General features: G+C 40.8%; 1 protein-coding gene across 1 annotated transcript in view; it reads left to right on the forward strand.

Moving 5' to 3' along the window:
* Positions 1–23,221, forward strand: part of LOC138953485 (patched domain-containing protein 3-like) — an 83,568-nt gene that overhangs the window by 50,669 nt on the left and 9,678 nt on the right. The window contains exons 7-13 of the mRNA XM_070325328.1: positions 6,190–6,325; positions 7,086–7,289; positions 7,716–7,873; positions 8,398–8,508; positions 10,212–10,413; positions 15,540–15,780; positions 17,396–17,561. Of these exons, the coding sequence (XP_070181429.1) occupies positions 6,190–6,325; positions 7,086–7,289; positions 7,716–7,873; positions 8,398–8,508; positions 10,212–10,413; positions 15,540–15,780; positions 17,396–17,561 (1,218 nt within the window). The remainder of the gene's footprint in view (positions 1–6,189; positions 6,326–7,085; positions 7,290–7,715; positions 7,874–8,397; positions 8,509–10,211; positions 10,414–15,539; positions 15,781–17,395; positions 17,562–23,221) is intronic.

Genomic DNA, 23,221 nt, shown 5'->3' on the forward strand with positions numbered 1-23,221 from the left:
TGGTCATTAGTTATTTCTTCAGACAAATCTGTGCAAAGTACTTGTTTTCTGAAGGGAATTATGACACTCAATGTGACACATATTCCAGCTCTACCGTGATGGCGCAGAGATCGGGAATTTTGGGAATCGTACCTTTGTCTGGAGAAGGTGTCTCGCAGCTCCATACCGAACCCTAGCAGAGACCTTGCAAGTTGCATGGGTTGATACCACCCAAAACCAATGTGTACGATATTTGTGTATATTCATACTATCTTGACTAAGCTGTGTCCAGTAGTTTCTTGCATGAGGAGGTATACGTACATAATAAACCAGTAGATGTGGAACGCTGAAACTGTGTCAAGCTTTAAGGGGTTACTTGTGTGTTCAAATCGCGTGAAAGAAACATTACACATTTTGTGCACAGGTTCCTCTAAGCAATATGGACACATCTGTGCAAAGAAAAAAAGAGGTTGACGTATTAACTTTTGTTTTAGAATTTTTTTACTGTGGGGTGTCAAGTACGATTTTGCGAAAAACACTGCGATTCTTAACATGATCCCGACTGACATATTTAGCTCTACAAATAATAAATGAAACATTAGTTTGTGTATATAAATGAATGGAGAGTATAACTTTATCATAAAACGGTACTTATCAACGTGCATTTTCAGAAAATGATCGAGGTTTCTCGAGGGCGTACACATAAAATTATCACTCCTTTAGTAGTAAAAACGTATTTAAAAAAAATTCGCGTGAAAGAAACATTACACATTTTGTGCATAGGTTCCTCTAAGCAATATGGACACATCTGTGCAAAGAAAAAAGGTGGTCGACGTATTAATTTTTTTTTTAGAATTTTTTTACCGGGGGTTGTCAAGTACGATTTTGCGAAAAACACTGCGATTCTTAAGGGGTTACTTGTGTGTTCAAATCGCGTGAAAGAAACATTACACATTTTGTGCACAGGTTCCTCTAAGCAATATGGACACATCTGTGCAAAGAAAAAAAGAGGTTGACGTATTAACTTTTGTTTTAGAATTTTTTTACTGTGGGTTGTCAAGTACGATTTTGCGAAAAACACTGCGATTCTTAACATGATCCCGACTGACATATTTAGCTCTACAAATAATAAATGAAACATTAGTTTGTGTATATAAATGAATGGAGAGTATAACTTTATCATAAAACCATAAAACAGTACTTATCAACGTGCATTTTCAGAAAATGATCGAGGTTTCTCGAGGGCGTACACATAAAATTATCACTCCTTTAGTAGTAAAAACGTATTTAAAAAAAATTCGCTCGACAGAAAACATAACTAAACTTGAACACAGCTAAGTTCACTGTATACATATACAATACCTGTAAACAAAATAAGTTGTTGCCTTATTGTCTGCTTCACAATTATTCCCGTACCAACCCCACCCCCATTATCTTGACTGACAAAAATGATAAAAAGAAATAATTTGGGAGCGCTGGACTTGTGATACATGAGTTTGAATCAGGGTGAAGGGTTGGGGGTCGGAACATTTGTTTGCAAAGTTTCATGAAGATCTGTCCAGTAAATTTCTATGAATCGCACACCACACCCACACACACACATATATAATATATATGGCCTGGGGCGATTGTAGCTTCCCTTCTTCGTGTCCAGCTCTCTCTCTCTCTCTCTCTCTCTCTCTCTCTCTCTCTCTCTCTCTCTCTCTTTGCGAATATGATTTTGAAGCGCATTACATAAAGTCGGTATCTGATATCTAAAGTCCTGATATTTTGGATGCGGAGGAATTTTTCCTGGTGATGATCTGAGGTAACGGAATTGTTCATGCATTCTGAGGGAATTTGACAGGTATCGGGGTGTGTGTGTGTGTGTGGGGGGGGGGGGGGGGGGGGGTTGGTGGTGTGGGGGGGGGGGGCTTTTGGTGTGGGGTAAATGATTAAAACGCCTGCACCCGAACTATGAAAGCAGCCACACGCATACTCACAGAGACACAGAGGCACGCATGTTTGTGTGACGGTTTGCACGAATGACCATTGAAAATTAGTTTTTGATAAAAACAAGCGACATTTCCTTTGAGCACACAGGTGCTCAGCCAATGTGTATTGAAACTTGTTCAATTATCTCAAAATGTCATAACGTTTGGCAATATAATTATTTAACAACAACAAAAAAACTACCGGATTCCGCACATAAAAAAGTCAGGGGCTGTAACAACAATTCGCGGCATTTGACTGTGGGAGCACGGACCTACATTCTAATGGATGGCTGGCTTTGGATCTAGGTCACTTTAGTGGGAATATCGGTCAACTTTGAAACCTGAGGACCAGCCACTTCCGGTTCCCCTTTCAGAGTAATGAGATTGCTGGGGCCGTAGAATTTTTCATCCAGTTTTGTCCTTTTTTTTCTCCAAAATTGATATTAGTCGGAAGAAACAAGCACACGTGTGACACGTGTGGTGGGGGTATTTCCCGGCGAGTTTTCAGTGTTGTTGTTGTTGCGAAGCGAAGCGGCTTCCCAGTGCGGAAGGCAGGCAGTTTGTGCATCAAACAGTGTTGTTGTGATGGATGGATGAGTGAGTGATGAGGGTGAATGAGTTAGTTAAACTGTGACTGAATATCTATTGATTTATTGATATTAAAGTGAACATTAGGGGGAGGGGGGGTCGAAATGCACCATTGTGCACTCGCCTTGATGTAAGGAACACTACTGCAGTCTCTAACAGCTTCAAAGTGGGTTAGACAGGCTCTTGATAAAGACTGAGGCAAAATGTGCCAAATCACACATTGTCTTGAAAGAAGGAAAAATCTTCATTTGTCACCTTTCTGCACTTTTTTGACTTTGAGTGCATAGCCACAATGGTCACAGACAAGATGCAAGATTTGAAAAAGACCCCTAACTGAACTTGTTATGACTATTTGTAACCCCTCTCACCTTTTTGACTTGGCCGTACCCAAGCAAAAAGGCAAAAAAAATCATAACTAATTCCATGTTGATTTTTCGTGGGGTGGACCTATTGTTCCAGACTCGCCTTGATTAGAGCAACACTAGTGCAGTGTCCAACAGCTTTTAAAATTTGTTTTGACCTCTTGACAATGTACATGTCAACAATCCCTGACTATCCCTGACAGTTGTGTAGTAAGAAAAAAATCTTCATTTTTTCCCCTTTCTCCACCTTTTTGAGTGTCAGTGCATAGCCAGAATGGTCACAGAAAATATGCAGCAAACAGATTTGAAAAAGACCCAAAAGTGAACTTGTTATGACTATTTCTAACCTTTCCTACCTTGTTCACTTGGCCGTACCCAAGCCAAAAAATCATAACTAATTCCATGTTCACTTTTTGGTGGGGTGGACCTATTGTTCCAGACTCGCCTTGATTAGAGCAACACTAGTGCAGTGTTCAACAGCTTTTAAAATTTGTTTTGACCTCTTGACAATGTACATGTAAACATGTAACCCTAATCCCTGACTGTTGTGCAGTAAGAAAAAATCTTCATTTCTCCCCTTTCTCCACTTTTTTGTGTGTTAGTGCATAGCCACAATGGTCACAGAAAAGATGCATCAAACAGATTTGAAAAAGACCCAAAACTGAATTTGTTATGAATATTTCTCATCTTTTTTGGACTTAAAACAATTTGTCCAAAAAACAACAACACCCACAATCTTCATTTTTCCCTTCTTCAAAATTTGTCCAAAAAAAACCAACACCCAAAATCTTCATTTTTCCCTTCTTCACTTTTTTGACTGTCAGTGCATAGCCACAATGGTCACAGAAAAGATGCAGCAAACAGATTTGAAAAAGACCCCAAACTGAACTTGTTATGACTATTTGTAACCCCTCTCACCTTTTTGACTTGGCCGTACCCAAGCAAAAAGGTAAAAAAAATCATAACTAATTCCATGTTGACTTTTTGGTGGGGTGGACCTATTGTTCCAGACTCGCCTTGATTAGAGCAACACTAGTGCAGTGTCCAACAGCTTTTAAAATTTGTTTTGACCTCTTGACAATGTACATGTCAACAATCCCTGACTATCCCTGACTGTTGTGTACATAGTAAGAAAAAAATCTTCATTTTTTCCCCTTTCTCCACCTTTTTGAGTGTCAGTGCATAGCCACAATGGTCACAGAAAAGATGCAGCAAACAGATTTGAAAAAGACCCAAAAGTGAACTTGTTATGACTATTTCTAACCTTTCCTACCTTGTTCACTTGGCCGTACCCAAGCCAAAAAATCATAACTAATTCCATGGTTCACTTTTTGGTGGGGTGGACCTATTGTTCCAGACTCGCCTTGATTAGAGCAACACTAGTGCAGTGTTCAACAGCTTTTAAAATTTGTTTTGACCTCTTGACAATGTACATGTAAACATGTAACCCTAATCCCTGACTGTTGTGCAGTAAGAAAAAATCTTCATTTCTCCCCTTTCTCCACTTATTTGTGTGTCAGTGCATAGCCACAATGGTCACAGAAAAGATGCATCAAATAGATTTGAAAAAGACCCAAAACTGAATTTGTTATGAATATTTCTCATCTTTTTTGGACTTAGAAAAATTTGTAAAAAAAAACACATTTCTTCATTTTTCCCTTTCTCCACTTTCTCTTTCATGAGGAAGGGATAATCACACACAGTACGCCAGTGAGGTTAGAATGGTGAGGTGGGGTCTGAGGCTGGTAAGGGATTTGGGGGTAGGACCGACGAGAGGGCACGGATTCGGCGGTTCGCCGTGTCGAGTCAACTTCATATAGATCTGTGTAGGCGATCAACAGCCCCAGCCGATCTGGATCTGTTCAAGTCAAAAGTAAAGTCAAGGATACGAAGAAGTTTACCGAAAAACATCGACCCCAAGGACTCATGTTGGTAACTTTTCAAAGCAGTTACATTCAATCAAAGCTCTATCCACATTAAACCGAACGGGAATCGTCGAAGATCCACGCAACTTCACTGCAATGTCGAAAACGAACTCATAATGTCACCGCAGATCTATAGTTAGTTTTGGTTTTGTGTCGCAGCAAAGAAACGAAGCACATCTCCGGCTTTTATTTCACACTAAAAAACCGTTCATTTAGCGGGTTATTAAAATATATTTCTTTGAGGTTGCAAGGCAATGGCATCGCTGAGATGTACTCCTTCGAACACACGACACAGGTTAGAAATTGACTTCATTTGGGCGCTTTTTACGGCCAAAACAGAGTGAGCTTTTTGACGGGTTTATGGAAAAATCACTTCGGGGGCAGGTCTAAAATCCTGTGTACAGTGCCAAATCATACATCATTCAAAAGAGCAAAGTATGTTCTTTATTCTAACATATGGGCTAGGGTAAGTCATAGATATAAATAGACAGTGTCTGTCTATTATATCTGTAGGCAAGTGTATTCCATTCCTTCGATAGTCTCGTCATCTACACTTGCGTGAACAATGCAATTTTGAGTCTGTTTTGCATAAAAGACCTGCGAGATTTGTAGAAGTCAAAACAACAACTTACAGTCCAGCCTCTCAACTTTCGTTCCATGCAATTTGTTTGTCTGTTCGTATAGACTGAGGGGTGCCCCGAAATGATTTGTAATCACAACATTCACAGACTTCAAATACGCCATTGAAAACTCGTCCACGTGCGTTTTAGATATATATACTTGGGTGACTAAAACTGTCGTACCTACCAAAGGCCGCTTCGCGTAAGAAAATGACTACCAGAGTCGCAAGGCTCGGGATTTTTTTTACAAGAAATTTATATTTCGTTGTTCCAGTCCGAATGAATATGAAGATATGGCGAGTTGAAAACGCCGATTCTTTCGCCAGAAACACGTCTGTTTCCACACCGGAAAGAAGGAATGGACTGAGCTACTAGAAGCACGGCGCCGTGCGTACAATCGATCGAATGATGTTATTCACACAATACCATTTGGCGATCTCTAAAAAATCATTTAAAAACGAACTAGTTGACATGTAATGAAACTATTTACTGAAATCAAGAAGTATCTTAGTTCTAGCCGTGCATATGACACACCCTTTCGCGAAAGCACACTGAACCGTGCGTATACGCATTCGCACCCGCAAACCACCAACCCAGGCGGGTTATCCAGATCCAGATCCAGATCCAGATCCAAGGGAAGTAACTCAGTGAACATAAACATGAGCAAGAACCGCAACCCGAACACACTCGTAACACCTTAAGCCCGAATTTGAAACGAGCAGGCCTGAACTGTACCCAACAGGTATCAACCCGAGCTCTGCTGGCCTGTGGAGGGGTGCTGGCGGCATTTCTTGGCATCATGACTTCCTTGGGCCTGCTTTCTCTCTGCGGCATCGAATATGTCAACTTTGTGGGCATCATGCCCTACCTTGTTCTTGGTGAGTTACTGTGTGATTCTCTAAAGTTATCTTTGTCCAGAGATCTGTTTGGGGACAAATACTGAGAAAAAAGGCCCACAGCGCCAGTAATTGTATGATTCTCTCACGTTTTGTCCATCTGTTTATTGAAGCATCCTGAACAAAAGCAACAACACACAGACCCCACTAATTGTAGAATTTTCTCACTTTCGCCTGTCTGGTGGGTGAAAAATACTTTAACAAAATTAACACAACTGACCAATGTCGCTAAAGGTTATAACCTGCCTAGAAAAAGGTCTGTAAGCTTGTCTTCCTACTGTAAAGATGTGCACAGAACCCCTAAAGAATTCAGTCAAACTGTGCATCGTCTTCCATCTGTGGATACCTTTTGCAAGCAAGCGCTACGTATGTGTGTCCATTTAAATAGTTTCAAAAGCGGGGACATTTATCAGGTAATATCATGTCAGAGATTAAACAGCATAACCCCAGACACTACTTTCTTCATGCCACTGTACTTGAGAAAGTATACTCCAAAACGTGTCCATCAGAGGATCGGTAGAAAAATGACAGTTTTTTGATTTCTCGTATTTGTTTTAAACAAAATTGTATTCAAAATACTTGCCATAAAACAATTCAAAATATGCAGCTAGGACACGAACTCAAGCAAAAGCTTTTTTTACGTGACCAAAACAATACATTACATAAATCTTCATGATGGTCGACATGCTAATGAAGATTTGGGTAATGTTTTGGTATTTCAAATATATATTTTGGAATACAGGAATCGGCGTGGATGATATGTTCCTGATGATGTCTGCGTGGGGTGAAAGCTTCCAGTACAACGTGGGAACACCTGAGCGCCTGGGACTGACCTTCTCCAAGGCGGGTGTGGGCATCACCATTACCTCAGTCACCGACTTCCTGGCTTTCCTCATCGGCATTAGCTCGTCGTTTTTGGCTGTTAAATTGTTCTGCCTGTTCACGGGTAAGGTCGGTTGGTCCTTTCCTGTCTTGTTTTTTCTGTGAATTGCCGTTACCATCACCGCTATCACGCATTTTCTGGATTACTTGTGTGGCTGACCTAATTATTAAGCAATCAGTGATGAGTAGTATTCATCAGTATGGACGCCCGTCCGTTCATCCGTCCGTACGTCCTTCAACAAACATTCCTTAACATCAGGGTTTGAAGCTAAACCTTTTGAAACTTGACACAGTTCTAGGATTTGCTGTTCTTTAGACATGACCCCAATCTGGTCGACCCATGTCAAATGTCAAGGTCACAGCAAGGTCATGAAATTGAAAATTATCCAATTTTTCAAAGGGTACGTACGATCAATGTGTTTACTCTGTTCACATCTTGCATGTCACTGCATATGGACAGAGTGTACTGATGCGTGTTTGTCTGCCTCAGCTTTTGCAGTTCTGGCGGTGTACATCGTTAACTGCACACTTTTTGGGGCCTGCCTGTCATTGCACGGGGACAGAGTGTTCGCAGGGAAACACTGTTTGACCTGCCGACCTACTCAATCGCGACAATACTTCAGAAACCAGAAGGCCAACTGCTGCAAGGTCGGTATAACTACGTTTTGGTATCATCGTCTTTTAGTTTCATAAATTAGATAGTTCCTCCTTCTCCTTGTACTCATCTTGGTATGATACGTTGTACATTCATTGCAAAGCCATAATCAACACCATGTCATTACGTGAAATCATCGCCTGTCTTCTCTATCTGTAGGGGTAAGACAATCTATTCAAATCATGACTATTTTTCTTTTTTGTGCGTTACCATTTTCCATTTTGATATCTGAGCTCCTTTTTGGAGAGGAAAACATAGCAGCTTAAAAAACCCAGATTGTTTTAATCAACAGCTCATGAGCTGCTCAGCTACCAGTGGTTTGTCCGGCAAGGCCAGAACAATAATACAACAAAGCCAACATAACAATAGAAACAACGGTGTGCAAATGACGTCTTAACAGTTGATCAGCGAGGCGTCATCGATTTTGTCCAGTTTACATTGTCATTGAGATGTCTATGACGTTGTGGGAAGCAAGAATGTACCACGAGTGATGTTTAGTTTGCCTTTCGTCCTTCAGGTTTACTGCTGCGGTGGGTCAGTACCAACCAAAAACTTTGAAGATGAAAGCATATGTGAGAAGCTGCCTCGCTACATTCTGCCACGACTCATCTTGAACCCGATTGTCAAGGTTTCTTTTGTTGTCTTTGTTGGTTGACTGTGTGGGCCGAAAGTTGTGGAGTTGATTGATTGGTCGAGCTTTTGCCAGGATCAGTTGTTCATAATAATAATAATAATAATAATGGACATTTGCTATAGCGCATAATCATGTATATCCTCAATGCGTTTTACAATAAGTGTGAGTTTAGATAGAGCGGACAGCGTCAGATAAACTCTATTTAAACGAGACAGATTAGCCGCGGGTGGAGGAGGAGGATGTTAGATACTTGAGGTAGGCCTAAAGGGATCAGTGTCAGCAGGTAGGGAAGAGATGGTAGTAAAGCAGGATATCAACACTTAGGCCCGTAATTAGAAAGAGAGGGGAGAGGAGGACTTGTGAAAGTCAAGGAGAAGAGCCCAGCCGCAATGTCCATGTTGCCGGGGGGCTTGCACATGTGATGCATCAGCGGGGGTCTAATAAGAACGGGAGAGCAACACATTGTGGTCAGTCCTTACCAGCGCGGCGCAGCGGGCATATGCCAACTATTTCTTACCCCCCATCCACCCCCGGCATCCACCGTTGTATTTTGTTAGCAATCCGTTGCATGATGGGTTTTTTTTTTAAAGGCAAATGCATGCCTGTTTGTGCCTTCACTTGAAGTGAGGTTGTGCATGAAGCGACTCGAATCATGTATATCCTCAATGCGCTTTACAATAACTAGAATTAACATAACTAATGATAAAACCATACACAATGAACAAGACCCACAATCTACATAACATAGCATACTCAGCATACTCCATGCAAGCAAACACAAAAGCTTAACACACTCCAAGCACGCAAGACCAAGCTTCATCTGAAGTACATAGAACTTATAACGCCTGTGTAACAGGCAACCAGCTGTTTGCTGTTTACATGGAGATTAATTCCTGTTGCTAATACCCTGATGTTGTAGTTTACACTTGCGTTCATTTAATAGCCTCAAAGCTTGATCTTGTACCCAATAACATCAACACAACTAATGTTTGTTCTTTCAATGGCACACGGTGAAAATCGTATCGCATGTACCACTACCTGTGATTTTTTTTAATCTTGTTCGTTGAAATCAACAGCCGCTGATAAATATTTTCTGATGCCAATGCTTTTGCGGACAAATATAAAGCAAACACTTCATACTAATAAAGAAAGACAGGTTTGGAAATTGGCTTAATATGATGAGACTAGAAAGGAATACATGTTTGAATTCGTTGGATCGTAAAAAATAAGAACAATTCATTGGATCAATAAAAATTATGAAAGTCATTTGCATTGTTGATCAAAATGTGACATTTTACACAGATCTCGACAGTCATTGTTTACCTTGACAGCTAATGCGGTCTCGTAGATGCCTGTTTCGATCTGTGTAAAAATAGTTTGGTCAACAATGCAAACAACGCAACAGGGATGGCTGAATCGTCCGCCCGATCGCCAGGGGCGATTAACAAATCCGCCGGGCTAGTAAAAACCGCCTGGCTACTCGCCCGGCTGGCCAGTGAAAAATCTGGTCAAATACGACCCTTTTGGTTTCTATGTCGAGTTTCAAAGCCATATAAACACCGCAGATGCAGCAACCGTGGTATGTACCGGGCAAGCGAAATTTATGGCGGGCTAGTGATTTTCTTGAAGGTACTCGCCCGGCTAGCGAGTTAAAATTTCGACATTTGGACATCCCTGTAATACCTTACCTACCTCAGGTGATAATACTCATGGCGTTCCTGAGCTACCTTGGAGCTGCTGTGTACGGGGCCATCCAGCTGAAGCCAGGCATGAAGTATGTGGACTTGGTCCTGCGTTCCTCCTACTACTACAAGTACAGCACCTGGGAACAGGAATACTACGGCGAACGTCTGGCCATTGCCATTGTCGTGGACAAGGAAATCAACTATGGCGCTGAAGGTTATATGCCTGCTTACCGTCGGATTGTTGTTGTTACATTTAGTCAAGTTTTGACTAAATGTTTTAACGTAGAGGGGGGAATCGAGACGAGGGTCGTGGTGTATGTGTATGTGTGTCTGTCTCTCTGTGTGTGTGTGTAGAGCGATTCAGAGTAAACTACTGGACCGATCTTTATGAAATTTGACATGAGAGTTCCTGGGTATGATATCCCCATACGTTTTTTTCATTTTTTGGATAAATGTCTTTGATGACGTCATATCCGGCTTTTTGTAAAAGTTGAGGCGGCACTGTCACACCCTCATTTTTCAATCAAATTGATTGAAATTTCGGCCAAGCAATCTTCGACGAAGATATTGTATTTCAGTTTGGTGGCTTAAAAATTAATTAATGACTTTGGTCATTAAAAATCTGAAAATTGTAAAAAAAAAATTTGTAAATAAAACGATCCACATTTACGTTCATCTTATTCTTCATCATTTTTGTATTTCAAAAACATATACATATGTTATATTCGGATTAAAAACAAGCTCTGAAAATTAAAAATATAAAAGTTATGATCAAAATTAAATTTCCGAAATCGATTTAAAAACAATTTCATCTTATTCCTTGTTGGTTCCTGATTCCAAAAACATATAGATATGATATGTTTGGATTAAAAACACGCTCAGAAAGTTAAAACGAAGAGAGGTACAGAAAAGCGTGCTATGCAGCACAGCGAAACCACTACCGCGCTGAACAGGCTCGTCAGTTTCACTCCGTTTTGCACAAGCGGCGGACTACGGTCATTGTGGAAAAAATGCAGTGCGTTCAGTTTCATTCTGTGAGTTCCACAGTTTGACTAAATGTAGTAATTTCGCCTTACGCGACTTGTTTTTACATTTAGTCAAGTTTAGTCAAGTTTTGACTAAATGTTTTAACATAGAGGGGGAATCGAGACGAGGGTCGTGGTGTATGTGTGTGTGTGTGTGTGTGTGTGTCTGTGTGTCTGTCTGTGCGTGTGTGTGTGTAGAGCGATTCAGACTAAACTACTGGACCGATCTTTATGAAATTTGACATGTGAGTTCCTGGGTATGATATCCCCGAACGTTTTTTTCCTTTTTTTTGATAAATGTCTTTGATGACGTCATATCCGGCTTTTTGTAAAAGTTGAGGCGGCACTGTCACACCCTCATTTTTGACTCACATGCGAAGCAAAAGTGAGTCTATGTACTCACCCGAGTCGTCCGTCCGTCCGGACGTCCGTCCGGACGTCCGGAAAACTTTAACGTTGGATATTTCTTGGACACTATTCAGTCTATCAGTACCAAATTTGGCAAGATGGTGTATGATGACAAGGCCCCAAAAAACATACATAGCATCTTGACCTTGCTTCAAGGTCAAGGTCGCAGGGGCCATAAATGTTGCCTAAAAAACAGCTATTTTTCACATTTTTCACATTTTCTCTGAAGTTTTTGAGATTGAATACCTCACCTATATATGATATATAGGGCAAAGTAAGCCCCATCTTTTGATACCAGTTTGGTTTACCTTGCTTCAAGGTCAAGGTCACAGGAGCTCTTCAAAGTTGGATTGTATACATATTTTGAAGTGACCTTGACCCTGAACTATGGAAGATAACTGTTTCAAACTTAAAAATTATGTGGGGCACATGTTATGCTTTCATCATGAGACACATTTGGTCACATATGATCAAGGTCAAGGTCACTTTGACCCTTATGAAATGTGACCAAAATAAGGTAGTGAACCACTAAAAGTGACCATATCTCATGGTAGAAAGAGCCAATAAGCACCATTGTACTTCCTATGTCTTGAATTAACAGCTTTGTGTTGCATGACCTTGGATGACCTTGACCCAAGGTCAAGGTCACATGTATTTTGGTAGGAAAAATGTGTAAAGCATGTGAGTCGTATGGGTTTTGCCCTTCTTGTTCAATCAAATTGATTGAAATTTTGGCCAAGCAATCTTCGACGAAGGCCAGACTTCGGTATTGCATTTCAGCTTGGTGGCTTAAAAATTGATTAATGACTTTGGTCATTAAAAATCTGAAAATTGTAAAAAAAAATAAAAATTTATAAAACGATCCAAATTTACGTTCATCTTATTCTTCATCATTTCTTGATTCCAAAAACATATAAATATGTTATATTTGGATAAAAAAAACAAGCTCTGAAAATTAAAAATATAAAAAATATGATCAAAATTAAATTTTCGAAATCAATTTAAAAACACTTTCTTCTTATTCCTTGTCGGTTCCTGATTCCAAAAACATATAGATATGATATGTTTGGATTAAAAACACGCTCAGAAAGTTAAAACGAAGAGTGGTACAGAAAAGCGTGCTATCCTTCTCAATCTCAGCGCAACTACTACCCCGCTCTTCTTGTCAATTTCACTGCCTTTGCCATGAGCGGTGGACTACGAGTATACGGTCTTGCTGAAAAATTGCATTGCGTTCAGTTTCATTCTGTGAGTTCGACAGCTTGACTAAATGTTGTATTTTCGCCTTATGCGACGTTGTTGTTGTTGTTGTTGTTGTTGTTGTTGTTGTTGTTGTACAAGGAACTCAACTATGGCGTTGAAGGTATTATGCTTGCTTACCGTCGGATTGTTGTTGTTGGTGTTGGGGTGGCGGTGAGGGGTATGTAATGCGTGGTTGCCTTTCTTACCATTTGTTTCTTTGCTTTTTTGTGCTGCCTGCACATTTTCCAAGTATTTGTCATGCTTGATGTCTGGAGAGGTCCCTCCTTACGCACATGATTTGACTTGCCAAAACTAAAACTTATAACAAAGACAATCTTAAACGATTGAGGCAGAGCGCTGTTAAACTAATGGAGTGCGAGCTCTAAATGCATACGGCATGTGTATTAGAGTAAGTGAGAGTTATTCGGAACATGTCTCCTGGCACCTGAGAGAATAACAAGCATTGGAAAGAACAAGCGACTTTGAAAGTCTTTGAAAGCGAGGGAGAAAGTCGCGTTTTCATTTCAATGCTTGAAAATTTAAACAAACTCAAAAATAGGTGTGACACGCAACACGCTCACCATAAAATGAACTTCGGAGTAAAAATCCAAAGAACTCAGAAGAACACAGTGTTGATCTTCTGAGTTCTATACTACAGAACGAGCGCAAGGCCATTGTGCTGTGCGCTGACCATCAACGATAGTTGTGGTGTCAAATTGAGTAGTAATATGGAATTAGCATACGGCCTCTATTCTACTTCAACAAATAAATCTAGGTCGGCGAATACCCTAGCATATAACCACGTTATGTTCCAAATAGACACTAGCTCTGGGGACAGAAAAACCAAGTTAGCATAGCTTTGCGCTCGCCATCCTTGCATCTAACCACGTTATGTCCCAAATAGACACTAGTTCTGGGGACAGAAAAACCAAGTTAGCATAGCTTTGCGCTCGCCATCCTCGCATCTAACCACGTTATGTCCCAAATAGACACTAGTTCTGGGGACAGAAAAACCAAGTTAGCATAGCTTTGCGCTCGCCATCCTTGCATCTAACCACGTTATGTCCCAAATAGACACTAGTTCTGGGGACAGAAAAACCAAGTTAGCATAGCTTTGCGCTCGCCATCCTTGCATCTAACCACGTTATGTCCCAAATAGACACTAGTTCTGGGGACAGAAAAACCAAGTTAGCATAGCTTTGCGCTCGTCATCCTCGCATCTAACCACGTTATGTCCCAAATAGACACTAGTTCTGGGGACAGAAAAACCAAGTTAGCATAGCTTTGCGCTCGCCATTCTCGCATCTAACCACGTTATGTCCCAAATAGACACTAGCTCTGGGGACAGAAAAACCAAGTTAGCATAGCTTTGCGCTCGCCATCCTCGCATCTAACCACGTTATGTCCCAAATAGACACTAGCTCTGGGGACAGAAAAACCAAGTTAGCATAGCTTTGCGCTCGTCATCCTCGCATCTAACCACGTTATGTCCCAAATAGACACTAGTTCTGGGGACAGAAAAACCAAGTTAGCATAGCTTTGCGCTCGCCATCCTTGCATCTAACCACGTTATGTCCCAAATAGACACTAGTTCTGGGGACAGAAAAACCAAGTTAGCATAGCTTTGCGCTCGTCATCCTCGCATCTAACCACGTTATGTCCCAAATAGACACTAGCTCTGGGGACAGAAAAACCAAGTTAGCATAGCTTTGCGCTCGCCATCCTTGCATCTAACCACGTTATGTCCCAAATAGACACTAGTTCTGGGGACAGAAAAACCAAGTTAGCATAGCTTTGCGCTCGCCATCCTTGCATCTAACCACGTTATGTCCCAAATAGACACTAGTTCTGGGGACAGAAAAACCAAGTTAGCATAGCGTCGGCGAATACGGACAGGATCAGTCGATGCTTTGTTTTTCCCACTGTCAAAGTACTGTGTTCGTAAGGTGTATATATATGAGGTCCTAGGACAACTACCATTGGCTTGTGTGCTTTATGGCGAATCAATTCCAAAACAAAAACAAAACAAAAACACAGAAAAAAACAAGGCTGTAGATTATTAATATGTGTTCAAGCGGAAGCCAGGATGCCTCTGTCCTTTGTAAAAGCATGGACGGGTCTAGAGCCTGAATAGTGATTTACGCCGGAAGAGTAATTGTTCTTCCTCTTCGCCTTGTTCTTGTAGCCGAAAACGAGTATGCAGCTTTTAGAACCTTATAATAATAATAATAGTAATAAGGGTATTTATAGGGCGCAAATCCTAAACTAGTTATAAACGCCTCACAATCTTGAATATAATCATCTTAATAACAGCAACAATACACAACGTATACGCCTTAAATTAATCTTAAATATAATAATCTTAATAACAGCAACACTACACATTTAAAAACAAATACACTTTACATAAATGCAACACAATCACGTACACAATACACAACTCAAATGACTCTATCGTTATCAACAACAATCTCAGATGTTCGCTACACATAATGATGGGACTTTCCCACACACACATACACACCTACGCACACACACACACAGGCTTGTGTGGGCACAAACAAACGCTCATGAGGGCAAAATACCAAAATGAAAACCTCTTATAATATTCCAGGCTATTTACAATAACAACCTTATAACCCGCGCATACTTTACCCCCTCACAGAGGGCGACAGGTTCCGAGAGGTTCTCAACGAGGCCCAGAGAGACCCTTTGATGAACTCAAAATTCCTGCGCTGTTGGCTTCACCAGTTCAGCCGCTCGCCGTTTTATCCAAACACCAGTGAAGCGGCCGCGGACAAGGTCCAGTTCACGCAAGGTCTACTGCAGTACCTCAAGCTGATGGACAAGCTGAGCCTCAATGACGTGAAGTTTGATGCGACAAACACCTCTGTTCTGGCCTCCAGGTAAGAGTGTTCTGAGGAAATGATGTATGTCTTGATGTATGTCTGATAAACAAAGGGAAGTGAGCGCTATGAATGCATAACAAGCATTGAAATGAACAAACGACTTTCATCCTCATTTTTGAAATGTATAATTATAAGAAAATTTTGAATATGTAATTCAGTACACATTAAGTTAGTTTATATAGGTAGCTCAGTTGGTAGAGCACTGGACTTGTGATCGGAAGGTCGCAGATTCGAATTCGGGCCGGGACGGACACGGGTCAACTTTATGTGCAGACCCAGAGACGGAAGCCATGTCCCACCCCCGTGTCACCACAATGGCATGTAAAACACTTTGGTCATTCTGCCATAAGTGCAGGTGGCTGAATACACATAAACACGCAGACACCTGGGTAGCGCGACTCTGTTGCTGCTAGCTTTCCACTGGGAGGAAGCGACCCGAATTTCCCAGGGACAATACAGTAGTGAAGGTGAAAATGAAATAGGGTGCGTGTGAGGGAATGCAGGTGTGCGAGTATGTGTGGGTGGATGTGTGTGTGTGTTTGGATCATGCCTACATTTAGGTTGTGTGTTACTGACCAGTGTAAAGCAGTGCCGACATTTTAAAACTCGATAATAATAATAACGATATGGTTATGTTTATTGACATTTATTGCTGTATGCGATGCTTTTATTGTGTTTGTTTTGTTGACATGTTTTACAGCATGGCACATCAGCATTTTTGATGTAAATTCATTATATTATTGCATGTAGCTTCACGCCTGTATGTCTCAAAAACACATATTTCAAACAGCACATACATATTCGAAGAAGGAAATAAACGAATAAAAGACAGAGGTATTGTACATAAACATGGCAATGTGCATTGAAGGTCAAACTTAATTGCACGATATTTTTGGAACAGTGATTACCAACAAAAAAACAAGTGCACTGAGACCTTGGAGAGAAAAACAAATATAAAAAACTAAGAGACCGCGAACGTTTTCAAAATGAAGAACCAATGATCGAGAAAGGTTATTTTGGTGAATGAAGTGTTCTTTGAGAAGCGTTGAACAAAATACGGGATCTTTTTCTGATATAAAGATACATGTATTGGAGAGGTAAAAATCATGTTGCAGAATGCTATGCATAACTTCAAAGGAAAGAAAACATAATTCACGTTGAAAGTTCTGCTTGAAAGGTAAGTGCTCAGGCAGCAATAAAGAAAATAGTCGTATTGAAGAGCGAGTCAGGAATACTCATGAACAGTACCTGTTGAAGCGTGTTGACGTTTCAGGCCAATACAATGACAATGTTACGCTGATTGAATACCAACTAGCATGATGCCTTGATAGTTTGGTTTGTAAAATGATACATCAAGTGCTGCATGTAACTTTACCCCTGGTTTAAAGTAGTAATAGTATTCTTACCGACATAAACGCACACACCCACACGCACTATACACACGCAAGCAAGCATGCACACACCCCGCACACGCACTATACACACGCAGTCAAGCAAACACACACACACAACACACACACACAACACACACACACACACACACACACACACACACTGGAACTAGAACACAACAGAATTAGAACAGAAAGGAAAAATACCGATCTCGTGACAGGTGCTTCGTACTGACCAAAAATGACGTCAGCATCTTCAAACAGGCGGATATGATGATACGCATGCGCGAGCTGGCGGATGGTGTGAAGGAATACACGATGTTCGTATTTCAGCCGGTTTTCATCATGCTGGAACACACCATCGCTATCCTGCCTTCCACGCTGCAGGTACGTAGCCTAGTGCTTCTCTTGCTGCTCATGTTGAATTTGAGCGCTGTACATTAAAAACTCGCATTCCAGCGCCATTATTGAGTTATATTTGATACAAGTCACTTTGATCAATACAAAGAATGACTAGTGAAATTAATAGACGGAATGAGCTCCAAAAGTTAGTATAATTTCAAAATTGGTATCTTTGTTCAAAGATATATCATACTTCCGGCCACCATAATTGTCTCCCTGTGCGTGTTCTCAAATTGGCCGTGCCAATGTTTTCCGTCTCAACCCCAAGTAAATGAAATCCATCTGTACAGTTCGTTCTGTAACTCGAATGGCAATTCAAATTATATTGTATGCTTAAAAGAACCAGTTCTGCAATTTTAGAGGCTTGTATTAGTGGGGCTCGTATGTTGCAGACGCACTTATCAATCATTCACATCTTGCAACAAACATCATACTTTGTGATATTGTTCCTTATTATTATTTAAGGGATTTCAGATACAGAGCCACTTCAGAAATCTGGTTTTTTTTGTTTTTGATAGGGAATAAAAGGCTGCATTTACAGCAGATGAAGTTCGTACCAAAAGCGCTCAGCAGTAAATATTCCCAACTCAGCAAATGTAAAATTCAATGGTTCACAATGCACCAGAAGTTGTCTGCTGATAACACATGCATGAAATAAATACTCTTATGGGTATTTTTGTGTTCTGGTATTTAATTTGATCGTTTTTGACTCACATGCGAAGCAAAAGTGAGTCTATGTACTCACCCGAGTCGTCCGTCCGTCCGTCCGGCCGGCCGTCCGGCCGTCCGGAAAACTTTAACGTTGGATATTTCTTGGACACTATTCAGTCTATCAGTACCAAATTTGGCAAGATGGTGTATGATGACAAGGCCCCAAAAAACATACATAGCATCTTGACCTTGCTTCAAGGTCAAGGTCGCAGGGGCCATAAATGTTGTCTAAAAAACAGCTATTTTTCACATTTTTCCCATTTTCTCTGAAGTTTTTGAGATTGAATACCTCACCTATATATGATATATAGGGCAAAGTAAGCCCCATCTTTTGATACCAGTTTGGGTTACCTTGCTTCAAGGTCAAGGTCACAGGAGCTCTTCAAAGTTGGATTGTATACATATTTTGAAGTGACCTTGACCCTGAACTATGGAAGATAACTGTTTCAAACTTAAAAATTATGTGGGGCACATGTTATGCTTTCATCATGAGACACATTTGGTCACATATGATCAAGGTCAAGGTCACTTTGACCCTTATGAAATGTGACCAAAATAAGGTAGTGAAGCACTAAAAGTGACCATATCTCATGGTAGAAAGAGCCAATAAGCACCATTGTACTTCCTATGTCTTGAATTAACAGCTTTGTGTTGCATGACCTTGGATGACCTTGATCTTGGGTCAAGGTCACATGTATTTTGGTAGGAAAAATGTGTAAAGCAGTTCTTAGTGTATGATGTCATTGCGATGTTTAGTTATTTGACCTTGACCCTGAAGGTCAAGGTCATGTAAAGGTCAAGGTCAAGCATGTGAGTTGTATGGGCTTTGCCCTTCTTGTTAGAAATGTTTATATCCGCAGCATGAACATTCAAGATGGCGGCCTCCGCAACATTGCGTGTTTTGATTTGAGCGAAAACAACGTTTCTGAAGGTAAGTTTTCAAGAATACGCATTCATTCACCAATGCAGGGATGTTGCTACAAATTCATACCTATTCAATGTCACATCATTTTTGACTCACATGCGAAGCAAAAGTGAGTCTATGTACTCACCCGAGTCGTCCGTCCGTCCGTCCCCCCGTCCGTCCGGACGTCCGTCCCTCCGGAAAACTTTAACGTTGGATATTTCTTGGACACTATTCAGTCTATCAGTACCAAATTTGGCAAGATGGTGTATGATGACAAGGCCCCAAAAAACATACATAGCATCTTGACCTTGCTTCTAGGTCAAGGTCGCAGGGGCCATAACTGTTGTCTAAAAAACAGCTATTTTTCCCATTTTCTCTGAAGTTTTTGAGATTGAATACCTCACCTATATATGATATATAGGGCAAAGTAAGCCCCATCTTTTGATACCAGTTTGGTTTACCTTGCTTCAAGGTCAAGGTCACAGGAGCTCTTCAAAGTTGGATTGTATACATATTTTGAAGTGACCTTGACCCTGAACTATGGAAGATAACTGTTTCAAACTTAAAAATTATGTGGGGCACATGTTATGCTTTCATCATGAGACACATTTGGTCACATATGATCAAGGTCAAGGTCACTTTGACCCTTATGAAATGTGACCAAAATAAGGTAGTGAAGCACTAAAAGTGACCATATCTCATGGTAGAAAGAGCCAATAAGCACCATTGTACTTCCTATGTCTTGAATTAACAGCTTTGTGTTGCATGACATTGGATGACCTTGACCTTGGGTCAAGGTCACATGTATTTTGGTAGGAAAAATGTGTAAAGCAGTTCTTAGTGTATGATGTCATTGCTAGGTTTAGTTATTTGACCTTGACCCTGAAGGTCAAGGTCATGTAAAGGTCAAGGTCAAGCATGTGAGTTGTATGGGCTTTGCACTTCTTGTAATGTTTAATTCTCCCCTGGGGTCTGTTATTCATCGGGTGAAACGCTGAAATGCAGAGACTTTGTTTAATCTTGCAATAGCTCATTAGCTGGATTTTGATACTGATAGATCTAGATCTATCTGTTGATTACAAGTAAGGAAATCATGATCGCCACGCTGGTGATTTCAAACAGATTAAACGAACTTTAAACAAAAGGCTAGGAGAAAGAGATTGTTCATGGCATGATAATTAGTCCTGCCTACGTTAAGGACTTCCATTAGTCTCTAAACGGCTGAGGTGGGGAGGGGTAGAGTCAAAAACTGAGTGAGGGTAGCCCAAATAGTAGGATGACCAGCTGGAGATAAAAACACCACTCCCCATGTCTTTACGGTGTTGTGATCAAACTTTCAAAGACGGTAGGTAACAGACAAAAGCATACAGTGCATGCTTATCAAATGAGATAAGTGGTTTTGAAAAATGAAGAGGTATCGCTCTAGTTTTACAAATTTGGTTTGTTGCTTGTTTCTCATCCTTTTGCTTATTTTAAGTTGACCGTGCATTGGTGTGAATTTTATTTTTACAGGATATACAAGAGTTACACCACATGCCGGTTCCTGGGAACAAGCGTTCTGCATGAATATAGTATGAGCAATTATACCGGTGCCACAGAAGGGAGCTAATTTCACTAGTACTATCAAGGTTTGTTACCTAGTACATCCTGTCCAGCTTTAACAGTAAGCTTTTTTTATTTTCATTAATTGGAACATGTTTGCACATTTGTAAGCGACCTCTGTGATTTTGGTGGGTTTACCGTCCCCTCACTATGGTCAACATTCTGTTGGCGACTGTTTGAAGCGAATAAATGTAGGGGTCAGAAAGATTCCAGAATTAGTTGAGTCATTGGAAACTGTGTTTTTTTAAACCTGAAACAGTAAGAATAATACGAATTCATGAAATAAAATTTTCTTTCATTTTGGTCTGTTGTGTGAAGGCTTGCTACCCCGGCTTTGACCGACTCTCTGAGATAGTAAACATTATTCAAATACATTCAAATAAAAATGTCACTTTTCATCTTTTGTGTGAAGGGTACACCAGGCTGATTTCCTGCACCATGGATCTAGAGGAGGCCAGACAGTCTGCTTCTCATTCCAGCTGTGTAGCGGTTTTTTTCTGCTCGTGAAGTGTATCGCCACATTGCCAAAGCCATTGGCCAAGAGAAGTCACCCTGTCTGCCCATTTTGCATAGCCTTACAGGCTGTGACACTATGTCGTTCTTCAATGGTATTGGGGAAACAGAAGGCTTGGGAAGTATGGGAAGCATTTGAAGACGTCAGGGGTGTCGTTTGGGTCGGCCCTTCGGCCAATCGCCGATTTTATTTTTACTTTGGCCGAAACTTTCATGTCCCTATCGGCCAAATATCCGAAGAGTATTCGTCTAAATCGGCCAAAGTTTGTCCAGTTTTTTGTATTGGTCAGGCTTTGATTGCTAAAACTGCTTGATTGATTGATTGATTGATTGATTTTACAGACACACAGTCAAGCTTGTAATTTCTCTTTTAGAGATGAATAAAGATTATTGTATTGTATTGTATTGTATTGCCGATGTACTTAGTCAACTGACTGGCGTTTATTTCCTTCGCGAATACCAAAAACGAAACATCAATGTTTTGAACGGAAACCATTGCAAAAAAATATAGATGCCAGAGTGGTTTCCCTTGCGTTCGCCGGTTCGCGATAGTTTATCAGTCAGTCAGTGCTTTCGATTTGGATTTGAACATCATGTCGCAACCGAAAAAGAAATAAACTAAATTGGCCAAGGTTTGCTATCCTTTGCCAAGGTAAGTGATTCCGGACAAAATGACAGGAACACCACGAATGTGGACAGTGTCAGTGTGAGTGGTAGTAGTGTAGCAGACGACATAGCAGACGATAGTCACCGCGAATCAAAATCTGCTGAGCCAGAGAATGAAAAGCATCCTCCAAATCGTGGTTTTCAAGCAAGATGGCTCACCCTACACGGTCTTTTATTGTCATGTTTCCCAAGGTTTGTCAAGATTTGCACAAGATTGGAAGAGGTTTACTTTCAAGAAATTAAAGTTAAAGGTTTGAAAAAGTTTCAGGTGTCTGATGTAATTAAATCAGCAACATATAATCCAGGGGGTGTTACAGGGGTCCCCCCCCCCGAGGCTATCTGAATTTTTTTTCCTTTTTCTGTCTGTAAAGCCGGGGGAAGAGTTAATTGTCTAGTTGTCACAGTATGCGACACGTCTTCCTTCTAACCATACTATATGATGTCGAGAGCGAATATCAGTGAAGATAAATTGCCATTATCTAATACTAACGTTAAAAGAAATAATGAGTGGCTGCTGACATCAGTTGATCATGTTTAAAATCAAGGATAAGCCACAAATTGTTTATAAAATAGCTAACATTCTTCAGCTTCAGGGGAGCTTTGCCCCCCAGACCCCCCAACGGGACCCTGGACCCCAGGTTGTACCCCCCCCCCTCTGGCTTAACTGCTCCACCCCTGTAATCTGTGTTCCTAAGACAATGATTGTATGTATTGGTGTTCCCCTCTTGAGCCTTGTGCTACAATGACAATGTTGCGGTGACTTTGTATGAGCCAAAATAATAGCCGAACATTTTCCAAGATGTCCTAAAGCTTTCTGACAGTTTCGGCCAAATGTCCCAACATGAAAATGTTTGGCAACACCCCTGAGACGTCAGTGAAACGTTCTTCAGGTTGTCTGCTCCTCTTTGTAAGCTGAGTACCACTGACAGGGCAGCACAATAGCTTTTTGGTGTACATCTGTAGGACAAAACCAGCAACGTACTGGGTGTGAACAGTGCTAGACGATACCTCTTCAGAAAAAAGAGCTGCCAAATTGACCATAATCCCCTTACAAGTGAGGTGCTGCTGCAGGACATAATTGAGAAGAGCCATCTACCGAGAACTCATGAAGTGTGCCTGCAAGAAGAGGTGTACAACAAAATGCTGCAAAGAAGGACTGCAAGGCACTGCTCTCTGCAAATGTGCTTGCATGCCTGTGAAAACTGTCAGCATCTAAACTGTGCAAAAATATTATTGCACTCATTTT

Source organism: Littorina saxatilis, linkage group LG17, assembly GCF_037325665.1.
Source record: "Littorina saxatilis isolate snail1 linkage group LG17, US_GU_Lsax_2.0, whole genome shotgun sequence".
Lineage (NCBI taxonomy): Eukaryota > Metazoa > Mollusca > Gastropoda > Littorinimorpha > Littorinidae > Littorina > Littorina saxatilis.